This window comes from Sander vitreus, chromosome 4, assembly GCF_031162955.1.
Source record: "Sander vitreus isolate 19-12246 chromosome 4, sanVit1, whole genome shotgun sequence".
Lineage (NCBI taxonomy): Eukaryota > Metazoa > Chordata > Actinopteri > Perciformes > Percidae > Sander > Sander vitreus.
This window is the reverse complement of record NC_135858.1, coordinates 8,413,811-8,437,101: the sequence shown is the minus strand read 5'-3', so window position 1 is coordinate 8,437,101 and position 23,291 is coordinate 8,413,811. Positions and strand designations below refer to the sequence as shown.

The 23,291-nt window shown below is 41.8% G+C and overlaps 1 protein-coding gene across 2 annotated transcripts; it reads left to right on the top strand.

Moving 5' to 3' along the window:
* On the top strand, positions 1 to 22,102 carry LOC144516599 (RNA-binding protein Musashi homolog 1-like). 2 transcript variants are annotated; one of them, XM_078248030.1, is made up of 14 exons: positions 1 to 185; positions 677 to 717; positions 1,395 to 1,476; positions 1,618 to 1,702; positions 9,848 to 9,889; positions 10,304 to 10,396; positions 15,892 to 15,940; positions 16,543 to 16,625; positions 16,874 to 16,991; positions 19,093 to 19,173; positions 20,031 to 20,087; positions 21,209 to 21,265; positions 21,487 to 21,641; positions 21,722 to 22,102. In XM_078248030.1, exons 1-14 carry the CDS (start codon positions 121 to 123, stop codon positions 21,797 to 21,799), a joined length of 1,086 nt encoding a protein of 361 aa, XP_078104156.1. In that variant the 5' UTR covers positions 1 to 120; the 3' UTR covers positions 21,800 to 22,102. The 2 variants fall into 2 exon arrangements, with proteins under 2 accessions (XP_078104156.1, XP_078104157.1); XM_078248031.1 differs by having other exon boundaries at positions 3 to 185; positions 21,758 to 22,102.
* Positions 22,103 to 23,291: the final 1,189 nt, after the last annotated feature.

Here is a 23,291-nt window from a genome sequence, read left to right as displayed (position 1 = left end):
CACCTCTCCTGCCCCCCTCCCCTCTCGGCTGCCCGCCCCTGAGTCTGGAGCAGCAGCAGCAGTGGAGCTTCACTGCCTCTCCTCGCCTCACAGTGCGGGAATATACCAGCGGAGAGCGGAATGGATACGGAAGGGAGCCAGAGCAGCCTGTCCTCCGGCACGGACAACTCCCCCCACGACCCCTGGTAAAAGCCTCAGCCCGTCCGCCTGCCTTTTGCTCGCCTCTCGGCCCGATTTGAGTTCACCTTGGACTTTAGTTGAGTTCAGTGCGGGAGCGGAGCAGCGCCGAGACAAAAGACAAGCACGCTGTGTGTGTGTGTGTGTGTCTGTCTGTGTATGTGTGGGATGGATCCACTCAGCGAAGGAAACACAGACGCACCGCTGCTTTCCGCCTGTTTTCCCCCTCTTGTTTGTTTATTTATCTCGGGTTTCCTCCAGAAGGCCAACTTCTCCTCCATCATCTGGAAAATCCTCTCCTTTTTTCCTCCTCCAGGGGATTATAACGGCCCGACTGGCCGATTGGTGACTTCGCAACATGGCCGATGCTTTCTTCTTACTTTATTGATGCTATATTACACATAATTTCCTCCAGTTTGCCCCTTGAATGTGCATGTGATGTGCTCGAAAGACGGCGTGTTATTCTGTGTGATTTACAGCTTGTATTTCTCTCATTCAGCAAAATGTTCATCGGGGGTCTGAGTTGGCAGACAACACAAGGTGAGCTGTCCCGCACGCTACTTTAATAAGTCTGAATGAAAGCCTCCTGTTTACTCCTGTTTTCTAGCTTCCATCTTACCAGTGAGGCTTCCTGGAGTTAAAGAGAAACACTGTAGCCTAAATAGTTTAATCAAAGCCTCCTATTCAATAAGGATCAGCTCTTAGGATTTAGACTTGCCGAGACGCAGTGAGATTAACACTGGAAGTGCATGCACATACGACGACTTTGTCTGCCTTTTCCTGTGCGCTCATTACGCAGATGGACATTTATAGTAAAAGCGAGCGATTATTCAGCGTTAAAGCAGAAGTTATCGCTCGCGTGTTGTGTTCCTTATTGTTTCACTCTGCTGAATCCATTCATTTATTTTAAGACCCATGAGCGCAAGGCAAGCTGATTGACGAATACATTTTATTCTTGTTGCGGCAGCCCTTGTTATTATCCCGCTGCTGGCTGCTATGTCAGAACAGCAATCGTCACCAAGTGTTATGCTGAATAGCCAGATAGCCAGTGTAGGCTACAGTCTCTGAGGACTGGAGGGACACAAACACAACGTGGTCAGCCAGAACCCATTGTCTCTTTCCAGCCACTGCCTGCACACCACCTCACCAGGGCCTGTAGGAAAAGTCATATCTGATTAATGGATTTATTTAATAATGTACACTTGCTGTCTTTGCAGAGGGCTTGAAGGAGTACTTCTGTAAATTTGGGGAGGTGAAGGAGTGTATGGTGATGCGGGATCCCGTTACCAAGCGGTCGAGGTAAGAAGGAGGCGTGTGCGCTTCGCCGTCCTATCACTGGATGCCTCATGCTCTTCCATGCTTTACCATTAGGCTGTTTAAGCTGCCGTGCATTTTCATTCTGATTTTGAGTTGAATTGCTTGTTGTTTCTCCTTTTGCAGGGGGTTTGGGTTTGTAACATACGCAGAACAAGCCGGTGTGGAGAAGGTTTTGGCGCAAAACAGACACGAGTTGGATTCCAAAACGGTGAGTTATAGGCCCACCTTTGAAGAGCTGGATGCTGCCAGTGAGTTGTTCTGGGTAACTTTTCCCAGTTCTGTGTAGCATGTTTTTTTTTTGTTTTTTTTTCTCAGTGCATTTTGCCTCCCACCGTATGGCTTGTAAAGTTGAGGAGTGCGTTTTGGAGCAGCCCCCCTCCTCCTCTCTCTCTCTCTCTGCTCATTTCCCTCTCCAAATCCCGGTTCAGGGCGCCAACATGAAAGCGTTCTTTCTTGGTCTTCATTGCCATGGTTACCTGGGGACCTGGATGGGGTATGAGCCCCTGCTAAACCCTCACAAGGTTTATGTAGAGAGCTCACAAGTTTTTTCTTCTTAATAGAAAATATCAGCAGCACCAGTTTTCTGGTGGCAACTCTCAAAGGAAAAAAAGTTTGAGGAAAGGAAACAGTTGTGGCAGTTGTTCCCAAGCTGATGTCAGGGGGTAGTCTGTGAGGTCCAAATGAGTCTGAGTTGAATTTAAATATTGAATTAGACGCTGAGGTTTGTTTGAACAACTACTGTGATCAGAGGGTTCTCTGTGATTTCCCCTCCTACACTACTGACACATGAAGATTCAAATGTGGGTAAATGGGACAAATCAGTTACCGGATATAGAAGTCAGAACACACAATGTGCTTGTGTTTAGCTAGCTACATAATTAGCTACATAATAATAATTTGTAACTATACGGATGACAGTGACATTTAGACGTGTGTGAATCCCTACGTTTGAGTCAAAGCTGCTGACTCAGATTTAAATATCTGTGAAGGTGTGAATGTTGTTATCTTGGTTATGTATATTAGTTGTAGAAATGGGGACTGGGTGTGTCAGTTTGTGGCCTACACACACACACACACACACACACACACACACACACACACACACACACACACACACACACACACACACACACACACACACATAATAGGATCATTTGAGAGTGAAAATCGGTGGCACAGAAAGGCAGCAGAGCCCAGGGGTGGAGAAAGGTAGAGTTGGTTAGCTGTTGGAGCAAGCCTGTTGCCGGGGGTGACGCCAGCCACAGGAGACAGTGCTGTAACTGCACAGCCTGATGGGATTTATGTCTCCATAACAACTTCTCAGCTATTTTGCATCAATTTAAGACACTCGGCTCGGTTGGGTAGCAGAGCCACACACACGCACACGTACAGATAATGTTATGTCACGACAGACCTTTATACTTAGGTGTGAGTGTGTGTGCAAGATTATCTGTGTGCTTTTAAGTGCAGTTTTCAAATGTTTGAATTTAATTGCAAAGTTGGATCTTTCTGCGCAGTTGCTGTGAGTTTTTTTCAGTTAGCTTGGATGCAAGTTCTAAGCAACTGTAAAGTGTTACTCTATGAGTCATATTAACGATTAAACCCAGGTACAGTCTTTGAGAGCCTGAGTGTGATGTGAACATTTTTGGCAGGCCACTGGTGGGGTTAGGCGTTGCCCTATTATAAACCAAAATACAGCATAAGGCTAAACAATAATAATGTTAACCACTCAAATGCAGCTGTGGTTGCTCAGGTTGTTGTGGCAGCAGTCTGCGGGGGAAGCACACCGTGCTACCATTTATCTAACCAGGCATTTTAAACAGGGTTGTGGTTGCCATTTTGTTGTTTACATTTCGGAATATTGGAGCCTAAATTTTCTTTATGTGTTTGCAAACCTCTCAGTTAAAGATAATAATGACTATATTGCTTATCACAATACATTACAGTGACAATACATCAATGAAATATCAAAAATGCAAAATGACCGAATGTTGTGCAGCGGCTAAACAGCTCATTCCTCAAAAGCGCAACACAGTTTCTACTTTTTTGTGCTAATAAATAATTATAAATAAAGCCTTTCAAGAGTACATTATTGTTCAAGCATTGAGTCAACTGTGGGTCAAATTCAGTTTTTTAATAACATGCGTAGCTTTATGGGATCAGTGACAACCTCTCTGTAACGTTTCCAACACCTGTCCCAGTTTAATTCTTTTCTATATTTATTTATTTCTAAGCACTTTGTGTCTTCTTGCACCTGGACTCTTTTTTTCCCCCTCCCTCTCTCCACTGTTAGAGGAGGATAACTATTGTTTGATCAGCAGGAGATGTGAGAAAGACATTCCTCCCTGGAATGAGGAAGAATATTCGAGGCTCTGATTTTCCCCCCTTCTTTTTATGCTGAACCTTTGGTTTGTGAGAAAAGACGCTACAAGGCCTGATGCATGAAGAAGGAAGGTGAATGAAAGGGATGTAACAGAGCAACAGAGTGCTGTGTAAGGACCCAGGGTTAGAAGTAAACTACATAACTGGTGCAAGGTTCATACCACTGGTTACAAGTGGTATTAAACATTTACAGCCCAGTGCTGTACTGTTACGTCCAGTATTATTTCAAAGCAACAGTCCAAACACCAATTGAACATTATGGTTACTGTCAATACCTGTGGGACTAAGTATTTACATGCAACACAAGAGCTTTTAGAGTGAGGTTGTTTTGGTTGGAGGTTAGATTTCCTGTCGGAACAGAGTGTGGCCTTAGGGCAGTGGTGTGCTGTTGTATTTCTCTGGACAGAGAAGAAGGGCACAACTGGTATTTGTTTTCTCTGAGGAAATAGTTTACTGGAACCAGTTATGGGTAGAAGAAAAAATGAGACCAGATATTCTCTGAAATGCCACTTCTCATTTACTCGGATTAGCGAGGGGAGATTTTAGATTTTGGCGTGATATTATTTGTGATGTAGTTATGGTATATGAGTTTTGAGATGAGACAAAATGTTCATGGGATTTTGTGACGTGAAATTTGTCCGCACAATTTTGTTTCACTTATTCGGAGAAATAAGTAATAGATTATTGTGCACTTTTTAATTCTTAAGATAAATAAACATATTTCTTTAGCCACATTCAAAGTGCAGTAGACAGTACTTGATGATGATGATGTGCTAGTAATGTGTAATAACAGTAATTGGTAGGGGTGTGAATCTTCACTGGTCTCACGATTCAGTTCTGTCAACGAATCGATATGATTCAATATCCTGATGCATCACGATGCGCCACCTCCTCAAATGTATTATATATTGCTACACATGGTTTTCATCAACACATTCAAGCAGCCCTCCCATTTTATTGCATCTGCTCAACAAGAAACATCAGTAGGCAATAATTGATTATTGTCTGTAACTGCATTGATGAATGATGCAATGATTAATTTCAATACCCCTAGTAATTTGGTAGTGTCCCAAAATAACCCAAGTTTAACGCTGAACAAACATTAATTGAAAGAAAAGGATCCTTTTTTATAGAAGAGAATGACAAAAATAAGGCACATACAGAAGATTCTTTATTTAATTTTTTATTTTTTTTTACACCAGGTAAACAAGAATGCCCTTTCTGAAATGGGTTACAGTGGGTGGTAATTGCTGCTTTTAGCATGACCATCTGTGAAGATACAGTCGTGGTCATCAGAATGGTGCCTATATAGCTGCTTCCGTCTATTGCTGTGCACTTTTAACAACCTACAGTATGTTAGCACCAGCCTCTGTGGACCATTGGCACCACAGTCTGCCGTGGCTACTGGTCTAACACCTAGTTAGTGGTAGTGGCTAGTAGAGTTCAGATGCTAGCACCAGCTCCTCGCTCCTGACTGGAGATTAGTTGTTAGTGCTGACGTGGACAAAACTGGAGATGGGGGATGGAAAAGGTGGAGGAGAGGAGAGTGAGGGAGGCCCAGCTTCTGTGCTGTAATTAGTATAGATCTGAAAAGCAACTAATCCGATTGAGGGAAACAAACTGGATTGGGCTTCCGTGGTCCATGCGTGGCCTCAGATCCAGGGTTCTCTGTCCACGCACAACCCTAAAATCCTTACCACCACCACCACCACACACACCCTCCCTGGTGAGGTGCCCTAGCAGGGTTATGGGGGCAGCGGTGGGGTTGGGTTGGGCCTGGGGGCAGGGGGGGGGTCCTCATTAGTGAGCTTCGTTAACTAATTACTGTGCCATTGTTCAGTTGTGCAGATTGACCCTGCTGGCCTGAGCCCAAACCAAGTCTCTCTCTTGCGCTGCGTGCATGCATTGACATGCCAAGTCCTTTTGTCTCCTCTTCTGTTTATAGCTTTTTGTCAAGCTTATATTGATTATAGTGCCATAATGAGGCAGACTGTGGTACTCTTTTTATCAGTGGTTTAACAGTGTTTGCCATTTTGTTGCAAGAATGTGTTGGCAGGTTGGCTAATGTGTCACAGCTTAAATGTCTGTATATGACTCTGTGATGGCAATGCACTTGTTGTCAGTAGAGGTGGATTAGCGTTTCTGTGTGTATTCATGTATTCTTGCTTATTTAATTACATATGTGCGCCACTTTGTATATGTGTTGGTGTTTATGTTTGTGCTACATTATGTGGGTGCTCGTAAGTGAGTGTGTATGCATGTGTGCCTGTGGGGGTAGCACCGGAGCCCCAGTTCCTCTACGGGCCCATCTGTTTTGTACTCTTTGTCCTGTTAATTAATGAAATCAGAGGGGCTGCCTGCTGAGACGGCCCCACTGCACCGCCACACTGGACAGGCCCACTTTCTCATGGGCTGACTCTGTTTTCCAAATGAATGCCTTCTCTTTCTCCCTGTGCTTTCTCATTTTCACACTCTCTCCTTTCTCTTTTCCTCGCTCGCTCTCTATCCCTATCTAGCTATCTATCTATTGATTTGACGTCCTATTTTTTATTTGTTTTCCAGTTTGTAACACTGGTGGACGCGCTGGGCCATGTGAGGTGAATATTGGTCGTAGATTAGTCTAGTCTTCAAAGCTAAACCACTAAAATCATATTGTAGGCTCACTATGCTACTTTAGGATGAGTGGAGGTTGGATGTCATGAAGCAGGATGTTAGTCAGACCATTTCATGAACACTCAGTCATAACTCTTCTTTGTCAGTCTGGGAAGAGCAACTTTTTCTTCCTAGAAAGGTTTAAACATTCACGCGTAGTTATGTTGTCACCACTGTTGATTGGGACTGTTAGATTGCAGAGCCACTTTTCAAATGTCCAGCCTCTGAAGAGCTATTTCTGAGTGTTGCAAACAATGACCTGGCTAAGTCATTTTATCTTTTGCTTTGTGGCCTATCTGTCTTCCCCGAGGCTAATCCGACAGTCTGATAGATGCTTTAGTTTTCATTTATTATAGCCTTCTTCTGAGTACAGCCAGATGTAGAAATGACTTGTTAGATATTTTCTGTTATTTCGCTGAAGTGGAATGTTTTTTTAACAGCATGGCATGACTGTAGCCATAGTAGCACTACTACAGATATTGCATTAGGTCTAACCTAGTCTAGTTGGTAACCTTCTGTATTTTAGGATGTCTTTTCAGATTAAAGATTCTTGATGATTTGAAAGCTATGAAATATTGGTGTTTTCACATGACAACATGTGAAATATGGGTGGGAAATATGATGATATATTTCATGAGACATAAACATTTGTCAACGGATCTTCCTGTACCGTTTGTCTCTTAAATGTCTCTGATTACATTGCATTAACACGATTGTTGCATCAATGTGATGACGCATCTTGACTTCGTAAGATGTTTCATTAGCTGGATAAGCCAAAAAAATACAGTGTCCGATTATTTTATCCATTTTATTTATAGTTTTTCAATTGAGTTTTAAGAAAGTGTATGACAATATATATTCATTTTGTGACATAATCTAGATATACTGATTACCTACCTCTAACGTAAAAACGGCTGTTTCCAAGCAGAATTGAAGAACAAATGGATCTTACAAAGATCCATTGACAGGAGACAGGTTTTCAAAATCAGCACATGCTGTTAAATTAGTAAAAAAAACCAATGCTGTTGGATGTTTGTGTTTGTATGCATTCAGGCTGATGGAAACTGATTTTTGGCAAATATTTTACTGAATACACTGTACGCGACTGCAGCCTGTCAAATGTGAGAGTTGCTTTCTGACCGCTGTTATAGTCAGCTCGTGGTCTCTGTCTCTGTCACATAATGGCCTCAGGGTAGCACCTGTCCTCTAGTTTTGTTAAAACCAGGGTAAAGGCACCTCTCAGCAGCCGTATTTCCCAACCACTTTACACCAAGACTGTTTTGTAAGGATGTGTTATTGTAAAAATATGTATTTACAAGATTACGGAGCACAATAGTTAATAATGGTTAGGTACATTGCTGCCTGTTGTGGTAGTCTTCTAGTGTGATTCTGTCATTGTGTATCCTTCGAAGGTCTCTGCACATGTGCACTGTTACTTGCACTGTAAACTGTGAGACTTGGAGTATATAGAAATGGCTACATCTGTATTTGCCTTTTATAGTATTTGTGTCTTTTGCTCCCATCTTTTTAATAAAAAAACAGGTGGTGGTACAAAGGTCACCGTGGTGGTAATCATACAGTATGAAGCCACTCATCTATTATGTTCCATTTGGCCCACTAAGCACAGATCCTGTAAGAAATGCTGTGTTGTTGTTTGGTAGTGCGCTCTGTTGTTGCACTGCTGTTGCCTATAGTCGCTGGTGGCTTTGTTTGCCCTTGTCACCTTTGTCTTTGTGCTCACACCAGCTGGAGGTGACTCCTCTCGTCTTTGTGCCCCACTTTAAGGTGCAAAGACCTTCTGCAATCCTTTCCAAGGACGCTGCCGCTGCATCTTGCACAGCGCCGTGTTCTCGAAGAGGTACTTAAAGGTCCTCGTAGGATACTTTCGTCTGTAGATTTGTCATCAGACGCGGTAAATCATCACAGGAAAGAGATGAAAGGATTGTTAGAATATTGAAAGAACACACTCTCCCTTGTATTGTGTGTATTGTTCACATTATAAGTACTTATTTCTGGCCATTTGATAGGCTCCTCTTTAGTTGCCAATATCAATTCAATACCTCTGATAGCGGCTGTGTGAGACACAAGGGCTTTTGCTTCACACATCCAATTATTAGAACAAAGATGGAACTCTAAGACCATAATACATTACAAGGTCCTGTGACCTAAAATCATCTCTCTCGTTGGCTTTAGTGAGAATAACACAAGATTCCTCACAAATTTAAAATGCCAAGCCAGGCTTTGCATATTTAGCATTATTAAAGGCCAGCTCATTCAAAACTCATTTGCTTCTAATTTTATCTGTAACCTTGACCACTGCTGAGACATTCCACTTGGGAGAAATATGTATACAGTCAAATCTGGTTAATCCAAAATGGAACTTGTCTGGATTTGTGAGATTTAAAAAATATACTGTATATATATATATATATATATATATATATATATATATATATATATATATATATATATATATATATATATATCCATCTGAAATGTATTCCGAATATTAAATGCTCATTTTGGATTCCAGACTGCCCTGCTCCGTCTAGCTTGTGGCTAAGATGTATTTAGTTGTGTCTCAACACACAATTTAGAGAATGTACGTATTCACGTCTCACTCTGTATTTTGTTCCCTACGCCTGTTTGTTTGGCTGGTGTGTTTGGATTTTTTTGGGCTTGCATAAACAAGGGTCTACTATACATACTCACAGATTAGCATATATGTTCCATTTCTGGAAAAGGAAAAATATTTGTTCTATTGCTTAACCTTTTTTTTTTAACGGTAATATTTTTTTTGGTTGCCTGAAAACTCAGAGCCCTCTTTAACAGCTCAAAATACATCTGACTAATTAGGATTTCTTATAGATGATTTTTAACTGATTACATTACAAAAAATGACACACTACTTCTGTTTGGGGCCTCAAAGACAAATATAAATTAATGTAAATTCAAAGGGAATGGTTATCACTTAAATACTTTTCCACATATTAGGGTTAAATAAGGCCAGATAAAAAAAACAATATGTAAAGGACAAAGCTTTGTTGATTTTGCAGTTATTATGATTATTTTTACACTTACAGCAGTGGGGTTTGTGGGTCTCCAAAACAATGAGAAGGTAAAGAAAATGTCAACCACAGCTCACTTCTAATAGAATCCTCTAAATATCTGTAATAACTGTCCTATTGTCACAGTTCATCAGTCATCAAAACTGCATTTAAATGCACACTAGGATGTCTTGAAATGTGTACGTTATTTCAACAGAAATCTTTTACTATTACCAATTTAAAACTCATCTTAACTCATCTCACCCCAACAGATCGACCCGAAGGTGGCGTTTCCCCGCCGGGCTCAGCCTAAGGTGAGTGCACCCTGAAGCGGTTAACAGAAAAAAGGAGTAGTGATGATGTCATATGTCACCCCTCATCACGCAGTCCTCTGGTTGGCTGGGATTAGAGTCAGGCAAGTGACCAAAGAAGAGCGGCAATCCACTTGTCCAGCCTGACACAGCGACCCCTGACCCTAACTAACCCCTGACCATCAGCACCCAACATCACACAGTACAAACACACACACACACACACACACACACACACACACACACACACACACACACACACACACACACACACACACACATGCTAAGCTAAACTAAGTACAAGCTTAACACAAACAAACACCAAGTCTCTTTATCATCAGCATCTACCCCCTGCCTAATGTGATTAGTGGTAAACGATGCCGTCTTCTTCTTCTTCTTCTTCTTCTGTGTTACTAGCTGGTGACCAGGACAAAGAAGGTCTTTGTCGGAGGACTGTCAGTCAATACCACCATCGAAGATGTGAAGCATTACTTCGATCAGTTTGGAAAGGTAAACTAATATAAACAAATCTTGTATCTATTTGTAGTCATCCCACTCAGTGATAGGCTCCTGTCTTTCGGATTCTCTAGTGCAGTGGTTCCAAACCTTTTGTGTCAGACTAACCTTAAAGGGGAACTACGTCCGTTTTCAAAATGTATATGTGTTATTCTTATGGCAAAAAAATGTTGGCAAACATGAACAACTCTCTCCCAAATCCCAAAACCAGAGTGCTAAAACTCAAAGTATAAAGTCTGCTCCCTAGATAATGAATTGGGAAAAATGTTATAGATGACACAGAGCACCCAGGGGAGTATATGAACATTCTTCATTCAGGTGGTGTTTCCCTTTAATTACCCCTTTATCAACAACCCCCCAACATCATGTTACAAATTAGTTCACATTGAATTGAGTTTAAACAAGCTATTGTTTAACTAATAATGACATAAAAGTGGATATGATACTGTATGTTAAAATATTTTTTTTATACAATTGAACTGTTTATTAGGTGGGTTTGGTTAGGTTTGCATTTGTAGGCTACAACTACAGAAGCGGGATGTTTATCCATTACTTTTAGCCATTTCAATCGTTTGTCCAATAGCTAACTATTTAAACAGTTTATCCATTGCTATTAGCTAATATTCACTATTTCAACCATTTTCCTTTTAGCTATTTTAACCATTTATCCATCAGCCAACATTTTCAATGGTTAATTCCATCCATCACTTTTAGCTAACATTAACTGTTACGCTATGTATCTCTGTTCGCCTGCTGGCTCAGTATGTGGTCATATTTTTTTATATGAAAACAAAATTTCTATTTTATCAAATTACTTGAGCTACTCAACAATCTTTCCATGTACCCCCAGGCAACTGTAGAAGTACCCCCCTGGGGTAAAAGAACCCCTGGTTCGGAATCACTGCTCTAATGGACTGTGCACCTTTGATAGATTATATTCATCTGTTGCCCCTATCCCTTTGACATCTCTCAGCTTTCGAAAAGCTTGTTTTTCTCATTTTGTTTCTATTTTTCCCCTTTTCATTTGAGTCGAGGCACAACAGAAAGTGCAAAAGGGGCCTAATTACAATAAACAACCAGCAAATGTTTAAGGGGAAAGAGAGGACTTGAAGGGAGAAAGAAATTAAATAAAATGCTGTTTGACCATTGATGGTCTGGTCTGCCAGCTACAGTATTAGTTAGTTTGTTAGTTTATATCTTTTGTTAGCTGTTTTGCTCTTTTACTTTTCACATCTTAGTGTTTTTGGCTTCTTCATTTGTCTTGCTCAGCTCCTTTGAATGAAATTTGGTGAAAGGCAAACACATGCTGTGGAGACAGATGAGTGGCCAGGGAGAGGGAGGAAGAAAAAAAAGCAGCAAGAGGAGGGGAAGAGAAGAGGGACATGGGGTGGGGGACTGAAAGGGAAGAAGCAACCCCCCGTAGAGAGAGAGGGAGGGGGGCTAAGAAGGGTTGAAGGGCAGAGAAAAGGAAGAATGTTGAGATAGGGAGGAAGAAAAGTGGCTATGAAAGGGAGAAAACACCAATCTGATGGGCCATAAATGCATCCAACCAACTTTGGGAGGTTTGGGAGTGTGTTTGAGTAGAGTTCAGGCTCTTCAGTATTAACTAATCAAATGCAACAGCTGCTCCTGTATTAGCCCCCCCCCCCCACACACACACACACACACACACTTTACCCAAAATCAGTACCTCAGACACCAACTCCTCTCCCATCCCACATACACATACCCTGCTCCAGTCCCTCCCAGCTTGTTGCCGTGGTGACCTGCTTTCGTCCATTGTCCCGCTGTAATCCAGTGTTTTTTTTTTTGTTTCCTTTAAAAAATGTGTAAGAAGTGTGCATTTGCATGAATTGAAAGCAGGGTGTGTGCGTGCATGGAAGTGTGACTGTGGCATCGCTGTAGCTGCGATGGGAGAGATGCTTGCATACATTTGTACAGACTGTAAGACTCACAGCCAGTGATCCAGTTGTCACAAACATTACGTGTGTGGTTCTACTGTTGGTGTAAGCAGGAAAAGAGTCTGAAAAGAAATATTGCTTCAGAATTTAGGCCTAATGGATTGGAATAAATTAACAGCACAAACCTCTTTCTGCCTTGTGTCTGCCTGTGTTTTCTCTCAGTTGGCCTCTGGCTCATGTTTAGGGTTTTACCATATTTCAGGGGCTAGTTGAAATTCACATAATGTCTTCTAATTGTTGGTCGTGGGTCCTGGTCAAAGGTGCATGTTGTGACATGTGTCATGTTTCCCGACTTGTGTTTTATAAAATGGCAGCTCTGTGCCGAATCAGTTTTCCCTGGTGATCACTGACACTCATATCTAAGACAACACTCCCTCAGCAGGATGAGGGAATATTTGGACTGCTTGGACATGTGAGCCCAAAGCTGTATCATGGATAGCGCCAATTCCAAAGTGCATTCCTGCTGAGCGGGAGGTATTTCTTGTTTATTATCTGAGCCTGGTTACAAGGTGCAGGTTGGGATGGAGTAGGACTCAGTGTCCTGTTTATTTTCGTACTGTGGCACCGCCTCGCAAAGGAAAACACAGAATGCACTATGCATTATCTGCAACTCTCTGATACGTGCAGTAGTTTATTTTTTTGCAGTATACTTCTGAAGGCACACCTACATAAACTTCATTAGACTCACTGGACTGAAATGGCTAGTCAGTTGACACGGCAGGTGTTTTGGACCAAAGGCAGGAGTCAACGGCATGTGTTAATGTGGGGTTTCCTTACTGAACAAATCGGAGCTCCTGTTGCTAAATGTCACCAGCACAGTCACTACAGCAGCCATGTTTGTATGAGACATAAGTCTTGTGATTCCCCCTCAACCTGGTGGAAAGTTGAGAACACCTCTCTTCTTTTGGCCCATGTGATTCAGAGAATTGTGTTTTAAACTAGTAGGAAGGTAACTTGATAATTAGCATTTCAGGCATTCCGGTCATACAGTCCCATCCATCCACCCATCCATCTACCCGAAGGTTTTATTCTGCTTATTCTGCTTATAGTACCTCACATGAAAAACTACCATTAAAATCCATTTTCTGAAATCAAGTGAGAGAGTAAGTCAGAGCAGTAAGCAAAGGAAGGAGTGGATAAGATGAGAAATGCAGCATGGATAGGGCAGACGGGAAAAGTTGGGACTCCACTCACCCATGTGAGTTGGCGATTAGAAGGCTTGACTGAACACTTTGTCTGCTGGCCTGTTTAGAGAGAGATGGCTGGAGAGAGAGAGAGAGAGGAGAGAATGAAAGAGGGAGATGTAAAGAGACAGAAGGGAAAACATGTGAATGCCACCTTTCATAATCTCGCAGAAAGTGTAATGGACTTGTCAGCAAACGCTTGTTTTTCAGACAATAGGTGCACGCTTCACTAAAACATGGATATTTTTAATGCTGCTCTCGGAAAGCTGCGCATGATCATAGCTGACCCCTTGTTCTTCGGTACATCTGAGAACGTCAGGACTTCATGAGAATATGACCTTAACTTTTTTTACTCTCTGCATGCATGCTGACTAGTTAGTTACTGAGCCGCTGCTAAGCCAATCTCAGACCCCCACAGCTATCCAATCAGATTGTCTTACATCACCCTGGGCAGTGGACATCGGAGATCATCTTCTTATTGGTTTTGGCAAGGGCAAGGGGCTGGTGTGCGACCACAGCATAAGCTCACACACGTGACGGAATATTTCTCAAGTCAGCGTGCCATTGTATGCTAATGGAAGACAATAAGATGAAACACATTAGCATGACTGCACAGCATATTATCTTTTGCTTCTGGCTTCAAAAATGTGGCTTAACAGCTCAAAAGCTCCTCAGACCAACCGTCGGTCATCTCATCCAGAATAGATGTGGCTAATGCTAACATGAGGGCTAGCTGTGCAACGTGTAACTCTACTCTTATGATAACATGTTGGCTTGCAGCTGTCTACTTACTGTCCTGTTCCCCGGCTCTCTGCTGTGTCATTGAGTTTGGACAACCGGAAGGGTGGAAGGCATGAGGGAAGAAGAGGAGGAGGAGGAGGAGGAGGAGGAGGAGGAGGAGGAGGAGGAGGAGGAGCGGTAAAAACTGAATGAAGGACAGAGAGAGGAGGGGGGTGCTCTGTGTGTGTCCAAGCTATATGTTGACAAGGATGAGAGTTAAAAGGGTCAGGTTGTGGACGCAACGCAACCTTGATCCTCTCCGTGTTCATCATTTGGCAAGGAAAATCGGAAAATCTTCCATTGGCACAGGTGTCATCTCAACTAGAAGGATGTGTTTTACATTTGAAGTAAAGGTTAGAAATCGGATGGCCTGGTCATACAGAGGCCTCTGCTACTCATGTTACACTGGTTTGAGTTTCAGTGCTTGTTGCCTAATGAAAATAGCCATGTAGTCATACTCCACATGTATCTTCATGTGATATAGGAAGATCTGTGTTGCAGATTTTTGTGAATGTTGTCACAGTTCTTGTTTTCGGCTAACGACAGAAAACAGAAGGTCATTTCCACAGCAATCCCAGGCCTTGGCCTCTCTCTCTCTCTCTCTCTCTCTCTCTCTCTCTCTCTCTCTCTCTCTCTCTCTCTCTCTCTCTCTCTCTCTCTCTGTCGTCAGAGCTCGAGCAGAAGCTGCTAACTTTCCTGCCAGTGAAGGACAAGTGAGGGAGGGAGGAGAGGGTGAAAGGGGGGAGGAGGAGGAGGAGGAGGAGGAGGAGGAGGAGGAATATGAATAGGGCAGTGGAGTAAGAGCAAAGAGGAACATGTAGGGAGAAGGAGAATGAAAGGAGAGCGTGTTGACAAAGACCCCAGTTCACTTTGTTCTATATTCTGATTCAAAATGTTCATTTATCCTCTATCAAAACTTCACCTTCTATTTTGTTTTTATCACTCAGTTATTCATCAGTTTCCCCTTTTTTCTTTTTCTGTCACATGCTTTTCTCTCCCTCTCCTTTTCTCCTTTCCCTCCATTCTATTCATTGAAATTAGTTGGGGGGGGCAAGTTCTTCTAATTGAAATTCTTTACAGGGTCTCCATGGGAATGGTAAACTTTGTGGAGAGGGAACAGTGAGGGTGAACGAATGAAAGGGGGGAAAACGAGGGAGAGAGAGCAGGACAGAGTTTGTGAGAACTCAGGATAAAGACGGAGACCGAGCAAAGAATGGGGAAACATTTCCTCCAGCGCCTCGTGAACGGGGAACATTCACTTCTTTTTTACCTTGATGGGTTGTATTTCATTTTATTTTTATACAGCGTTCCCCACCACCCCCGCCCCCCCATTTCCCCATCACTCTCTTCCTTTCTCTCCCTTGTAGTCTTTCTTTTTCTTTTCTCCTTTGTCACCTGTCACCCCTCCCTCTCTCCACTGCACCCTCTCCATCTGTTTTCCCCTCTTACTCCAAATGCTAAAGAGGGACAATGGCACCCCATGCTGTGTAATGATTGTGTGTGTGTGTGTGTGTGTGTGTGTTAATATGTCAAAGCTTATCTATTCTTTGCTTTGTTCTCACAGGTCGATGATGCCATGCTTATGTTTGACAAAACAACCAACAGACACAGAGGTACACACACACACACACACACACACACATTATGTTAAGTAGGGACACCTACAAACATCCGTTCTCATAAATGAAAGGAGAAACAGCGTGATAGAGTCACTGTGTGAACGTCCACGAAAAGAAAAAAAATGCATCCGATACAGGGTCAGGATAGTTCCAGGCCAGGACGCAACTTAACGAGACAAGTGAGGAAAGAGGGAGAAGGAGAAGAGAAGGGTGGAGTGAGAGAAACTGGGTGTAAAAATTGGTAAAAGGCAGTAAATCTGGGCTCAGTTTTTGATGGACCACGCCCCATCCCTGCTCCTCCTGATGCCAACAGCTTGATTGACAGGCAAGCAACGCCAGGCCTGTTCTGCTGTCGTTTAACTCCTCGTGTTAGAAATGGCTGGCGACAGTCTTATTATATCCACTATAGAGTTTTTAAAAGTGTGTGAGATATTGAATGTGGTCAAGTGTTTGTGTTAAAAAAAAGACTCTTTGTAGAAAGGGAAATTCTGTGTTTTTACATAATTCTTTTTATCCATATAATTGTGGGATCTGGGGTCGTCTTTGTCACAGACCAGGGTACCGCAAGTGTTGGAATAAGCTTGTGTGTGTTCCAGGCTTTGGCTTTGTCACCTTTGAGAATGAAGACGTGGTGGAGAAAGTGTGTGAGATCCATTTCCATGACCTCAACAACAAAATGGTACGCATGTCAGCAGTAACATAGCTTATCAACCTACAGGTTTCTATTTAAGAACTAAAAGTCATCTAATGAATAAACATCCAAAACTGTTCAGGTTTTGAAGGGTTGAGCATTATCTACTCAGTGATGTTAGGATTTGTTTGAGCTGCTTTTAGTTTTTCTGCCAGGGTGTCATGTTGTGTAGTTGTGTCTTTCTCTCAGTATTTTATACTGAACTTATTACTCAACACTGGTTTCCTATGCTTTAGGTGGAGTGTAAGAAAGCCCAGCCCAAGGAGGTGATGACGCCAACAGGCTCAGCCAGAGGCCGCTCCAGAGTGATGCCCTATGGGATGGACGCCTTCATGCTGGGCATCGGCATGCTGGGTAAGATCCAAAATCAGATATGTACCCGAAGCAAATAGACTGAAGTCTCCTTAAAGGTTTTATTCATTAGCGGTAGGTGTTGTTGTTTAGAGCAGAAGCTTAACACAACATGAACACTGACACAGTTTTATCGAAAAGGTCTGTACGTAATATCACAATTAGTAATGTATTTAACAGTTTAAATTAAAGGGTACTTTCACATATATAATTGAAGAGTTTGAGTTATTGCTGGAATTAGATTTTCTTCCAAATTTCTAATTGTTGTTATTCAAAATACAGGCCTGTTTTAAAGATTATTTTAGGCCTTTATTTGACAGGACAGCTGAAGACACGAATGACATGCAGCAAAGGGCCGCGGGTTGGTGTTGAACCCCGGCCTGCTGCGTCGAGGAGTAAACCTCTATACGTGGGCGCACGATCTACCAACTGAGCTATCCAGACGCCCATATAGGCCTGTTTTAAAGCTACATTTAAACATGTAATTGTATTTTATTTTTGATGTACATTTATCCCAATAATAACGCATTTGTCATGGACAGCAACTTGCTGAACACACCGCAAATTTCACGTGCATCTTGGCCTGTTTAGTGCTCTTTGTCTTTATCCTGCAATACAAAACTAAACCCGTGCCATGTTAAGCATGTCGTCTGTGGCTCCTTGTTAAGAAGCAAAATCCAGTTAACTTAAAATTGGCTTCTTAATTTGGTTGATATTAATCTCCAAGCCGATTCTTACGTGCTCATCTCCAGCGAATAAAACCATGATCTATGATGTAAACATTTAGAGGTCACAGGCTGAAGGGCACTGGAGTTAAATATGGTTTGAATGCGTTCTCATTGAGAAAAACAAACTGAGAGCTGTGTGTGGCATTTGTGGTTGTTTGGCTCCCTCTACTGGACATTTGACATTGTGCTTTACTGTAGTCCCCATTGTCTGGCTGTAGATGTTGTTTACTCATTTATTTTTTATTTTTTTATTTCACCTTTATTTTTACAGGCAAGTCATTAAGAACAGGTTCTTATTTACAATGACGGCCTGACAAGTGGCATAGCCACTTAGGGAAAGGGAAGAGGGCTAGATAATGAATACATTAGAAACACATACAGTTTAGAAACTACATAAAAAATACAATTTGAAATACTACACAGAAATCAATAAACACTTATAACGAGATAAGTGCACAGGTACATGGGTGAGTAAGAGAGGTAGAAACCATTTAAATATTTAGCTGGAAACATTTATTATGTAGAGAAGCAACTGCATATGTCCGTGAACAAGGATGATATTATGGTTTTGAAGGATGAAATGGAAATTAGTTTGTCCAGTTTGAGACTCTTTTGCAGAGCATTCCAGTCGCGAGCGGCAGCAGATTGAAAAGATGCGAGACCAGAGGCAGAGTTGGTTTTTGGAATGCTTAATTGACGATGAATTGAGGACCGGGTATTGTATGTGACAGACTTTGGCTGCAGCAGGTGAACTAAGTAAGGAGGTGATCAGCCAAGAAGGGTCTTGTAAATGAAAGTGTACCAGTGAATCTTACGTGAAGGGATATGAAGGGAGGGCCATTCGGTCATTCGGTCTGGTTTGTTCATAATTCCTCTTTGGTGACCCTGATTATCGGGTTGGTGTGTCACTGCCTTTTAAGAAATACAGGAAAAAATCTGTTATGATAATGTGGACGCTTTAATAATCATACTCGGTGTCAAGTAGTGCATACTTAATAATGGCTAAGCTTGTTTTTTTTATTAAAGAAATTGGTCATATTTATATCAAATGTAATGTTGATAATGCGACATCACATACTTTGGATACTTGCTGCATTGGAGCAGAGAGAAATAGCTGACAGGAGACTGGTTAGCAGCAGGCGAATGTATTGTTGCATACACAACATTAACGGCTGTAAAGGTTTATGATGACAATCCTACTACTAGTAGGCAGGTTTTCTTCATGTAAAACTAATCGATATGTAATCTAATATGTTACTCATTTTCATGTTAACCCGCAGATCAATCACATTTAATAAAGTTTCTGTCTTTATGTCTTCATGTGTCCTTATTCAGCCAAGTTAACTAAACGGATGATTATTTCTAATTTTTAACAGGTTACCCAGGTTTCCAGACTGCTACCTACACCAGCCGTAGTTACTCTGGAATTGCTCCTGGTTACACTTACCAATTCCCAGGTAAGTCCATATACATATAACATTTAATGCACTCTCTATATGTCTTTTAACAGGGAGAAGTAAGTAAGTTTAAAGGATACAGGCTGTAGCATGTAGTTGATTTACACTGATTTTCACTCCTTCTGCCCGCCTGTCCACAATGGGGTTTAGAGCCTTCAGACATTCTGCTCCTCGCCTTTGGAACTCCCCCCCGCTATCCATCCGTACCATAGAGTCTCTACCAACCTTTAAAACCTCCCTCAAAACCCACATGACCCCACTCTCCATCAAAATTGTTTGTTTTAATTATATTTGCCTTTTTAACTGTATTTTTGCTTGTTTTAACTGTAAGGTGTCCCTGAGCCCCTGATCTGCCTCCCACTGACTTCCCCCATTGCCAAACACACACACACACACGCACGCACGCACGCACGCACGCACACACACACACACACACACACACACACACACACACACACACACACACACATACACACACACACACACACGTTTTTAAAATTGTTCCTGTCTGGCTTTCCAAACCCTCCTCCTTCTCTTATAATATCTCCTTGCGTCTCAAATCTCAAATGTCCATCATTTGCCTGTTTTCTCCTTTCTCCTCGTTTATTTGATCTTCTTATGTAACCTCCTTTCATTTGGCTGTGTTGCCCCTCCTCTTCCTTTGCTCCTAACTTCCTGCCTGTCTGTCCTTACAGTAGAGGTGTAACATGTTGTGCTTGTGCTTCCATGTTAGCGTTCTAGTGTGGTTAAATCTCTTTGTGTGTGTGTGTGTGTGTGTGTGTGGGGGCTTTGTAGTCTGGCCGGTGGATGGTGACTGTATTTACAAAGCACTCTCTCTTGACCTTCTCTGTTTCTAGAATTCCATTTAGAGAGGACCCCCCTCCTGACATCATCCCACCCTCATGAACTGGCAGGTCAGTGGCTCCTCATTCCTCCAAGGGCCCGAGAAAAAAAAAAAAAAAGAAGCTATTTAGCAGCAAAAAGTCAAATGAAACTGATGGCAAGAAAGCCTTTAATCGTATTTCCCCAAATGTCAAACTATTTCTTTAGGTTTCATGTGATCTGACTCTGCCTTTGATGAGAATAGTCAGGTTGTTTACTATAATAATGACCCATTTTACTCAGGTAATAAAGTAGGCAAAAACACGAGCTTTGTAGCTTCCTGCAATTATTCCAATCACATTTTTTACACATCTTTAGAGACGTGTATGATCCTGTGACTCTACAAATGATCCTTTAAACTTACAATAAACTGTCTGTCTGTGAATCCTGTGGCCATATTAACAAAGTGCCAGTTATCTTACCAGTAAGAGTCGTCTTAAATTGCCACTAAGAGTTCCTAGCCAAGAGGTTCCTCTTAAGAGCTATTCGCAAAGCTGCTGAGAGCAACTTCTACTGAGAATTCTTAAGATAGGAGAACAAGCAGGAGAAACAAACTTGAATTTTTTATTAAAATGTGCATTAATTCAAACAAACAATTAAGTTAAAATATAAATTTAGATTGTAGTTTAATTAAATAATACATTCAATTTAAATTAAAAGTCGAAAATGAAACGCAACCAAATTAAAAGATGACATTAAATTAGCAGCATTTGACAAATTGTGAGCAGGTCTTTAATGACTCGGGAGTTCTTTGGACTGCCTCTAAATTCTCTACACTCATAATTTAACCTAATTCAGCCAGTTAGGAGCTACTTGTTTAGTGAGTATGGCCCCTGCATCTACCAGCAGCTCCTGCAGCTCTGCCTTTATTCTGCCATCTAGTGGCCCTGAGTTGTACTGTCATCCTCCTTGTTGTTATCGTACGCATTATTTTGTTCCTTATTTAAAGAGCCTAAAGTCTGATTTTATGGGATGTTATGTGCAGCTGTTTTTGGGGATTTTTCCCCCTCCACAAGCTGGATTAAAATTAGACGACAGACATTTGTGCAGATGTTATGTCAACCGACACTGAGCTGTAGATCGTGACTCATGATGTGATATGAGAGCGATTCACAATGACAATGGAATAATTTGGTGTGTTTGTGATCCATAGCCATTCCCCTGACTGCATATGGACCAATGGCAGCAGCCGCAGCAGCAGTAGTTAGAGGTATGTGTGTGTGTGTGTGTGTGTGTGTGTGTGTGTGTGTGAGAAACATGTTGAGGCAAAGAATGTGTGCACTTGTGCATACACTTGCCTTAGGTAGAAGTGTGTACAATGTCCTGCTTAGACAAAAAAAAGTATTTTTAGATGCGTGTGTGTGTGTGTGTGTGTGTGTGTGTGTGAAGCCCTCTAGTGAAGAAGCCCAACTTGTCTCCTCTGTTTCTCAGGCTCCACCCCTTCACGCACAGCTGGTTTCCTGAGCACAAGCAGCCCTGGACCAATGGCTGACCTGTATGCTGCAGCCAACCAGGACTCAGGAGTCAGCAGCTACATCAGTGCTGCTAGCCCCGCCCCCAGCACAGGATTTGGCCACGGTCTAGGGGTAGGTCACATGCCCCACCAACATGCACACACACATTTCAATGCATGCTTGGACGCACGTATTATTCCCAAATCTAATAGAACGTGTCTCCACTCACTTGGTCTGTGTATCCCCAGGGACCTCTGATTGCTACTGCGTTCACTAATGGCTACCACTGAGAAGACTCAGGTCACTGAAGATGGGTGGGCCTCTCTTCTGCTGATGAGCCAATCAAAATGCTGGCTGCCCTCTGAAGGCACAACCCGATTGGCCGGCCACAGGCTCTTCCTGGCTCCCTGTGGCTTCACCCACTGACTGAATATCTTTTTAAAATCCCGAACTCTGTTTTGCTGTACTAATCTCACTTCAACATAACGTCCCCCCTGTCTCTCCTCTTTTGTCCTCATGTAGTGTAATAACTAGACCCCCCACCCCTCTGTTATCCATTATTTTCTTTTGAAGCTGAGGAAAAAAAAAAAAAGTCTCGGAAGCATTTGTCAAAGTCACAGGGGACTATGTTGAGTTTTTTATTATTATCTTATTTCAATGTGATACTTGTTTCATTATGAAATCCTTTTAAGCTGTTACTGATGTGAACAGAGAGAGAAAAAGCTGTGCAAGATGGGTCTTTGTCTGAAAACCATTTTTAACAAAGGAAGAACAAAATCCAACAAACTCCTCTTTTTAACTCAAGCATCACGGAAACATGAAAAAAAAAACTAAACTAAAATGTATATTTTGGTAGTCTTTAAAAACAAAACCTTTGTAATATTGTTATTAATATTGACATAATAATGATAATATGTAAGGTATTTTATTCTGTAATTAGTTTTAAAGCAATGTTTTTATGACTGTAATATATTGTACATAGACGTTGGGTTGGGGGGGGGGGGGTTGAAGGGGTTACTGAACTGGCTCGCATGTCATTGGTTGGTTTGGAAAGGGTTAATAGCTATTTGATTGGCTGTCATTTACTACTACGTGTGGCCATCTCACTATTTTAATCAGTATACATATGGTATATGTGTACGTTGTTGGCCAGTCGGCTCCAGCGATGCTTCAGCTCAGCGCTGTCGACGATAGCTGTTGAGAAATAACACTTCAAGGAGTTTGTCTGGCACATTCTTTCAGTTAAATAAGTTTTGTCACATACTCATCCCTTTGTTTGCTTTGCTTCTTGAAAAAAAAAAGCAACTTTGACTTTTAACTTTTAACACCATGATGAACCAGATTTCTTGCATCTTCATGAAAACTACTTCAGATTAAGATGACGGACTACTGAAGTATCACAACCTTAAACAGGAGAAATCAGGGGTTCATGGGGTCGGGGGTTGACTTGACTTCCTCTTTTTTGAAAATATTATATATATATTTTTTGCGCGATTCACTTCTTAATGTTTTTGGTTTTTATTGTTTACTTTTTTTTTTAAATAATTCTTTTATGCGGTGTTCTCCACTGGGAAAACAAATGAAGGACATTCTCAGAGAAGCAATTGTAGAAAACATCACAATCATGTTCTGTCTTCTTATCGCTTTTGAAGGTGCATGTGATTGCGTCTGAGCGTGTGTGAGTGAGTGTTTGTGCGCATACATCAAGGTGTAATATGGAACTACTTTTGGCAACGGAGGAGCATTTCGATTGCCACTTTTTTTGGTACTAAAAGAAAAAAA

Bases quoted from the DNA above. Each gene is read 5' to 3' on its own strand.
- LOC144516599 (XM_078248030.1), top strand. From the start codon at position 121: ATGGATACGGAAGGGAGCCAGAGCAGCCTGTCCTCCGGCACGGACAAC. The intron at 9,890-10,303 runs GTGAGTGCACCC...CTGTGTTACTAG, and splicing joins CCCGCCGGGCTCAGCCTAAG to CTGGTGACCAGGACAAAGAA. The intron at 20,088-21,208 runs GTCAGTGGCTCC...TGTGATCCATAG, and splicing joins CCACCCTCATGAACTGGCAG to CCATTCCCCTGACTGCATAT.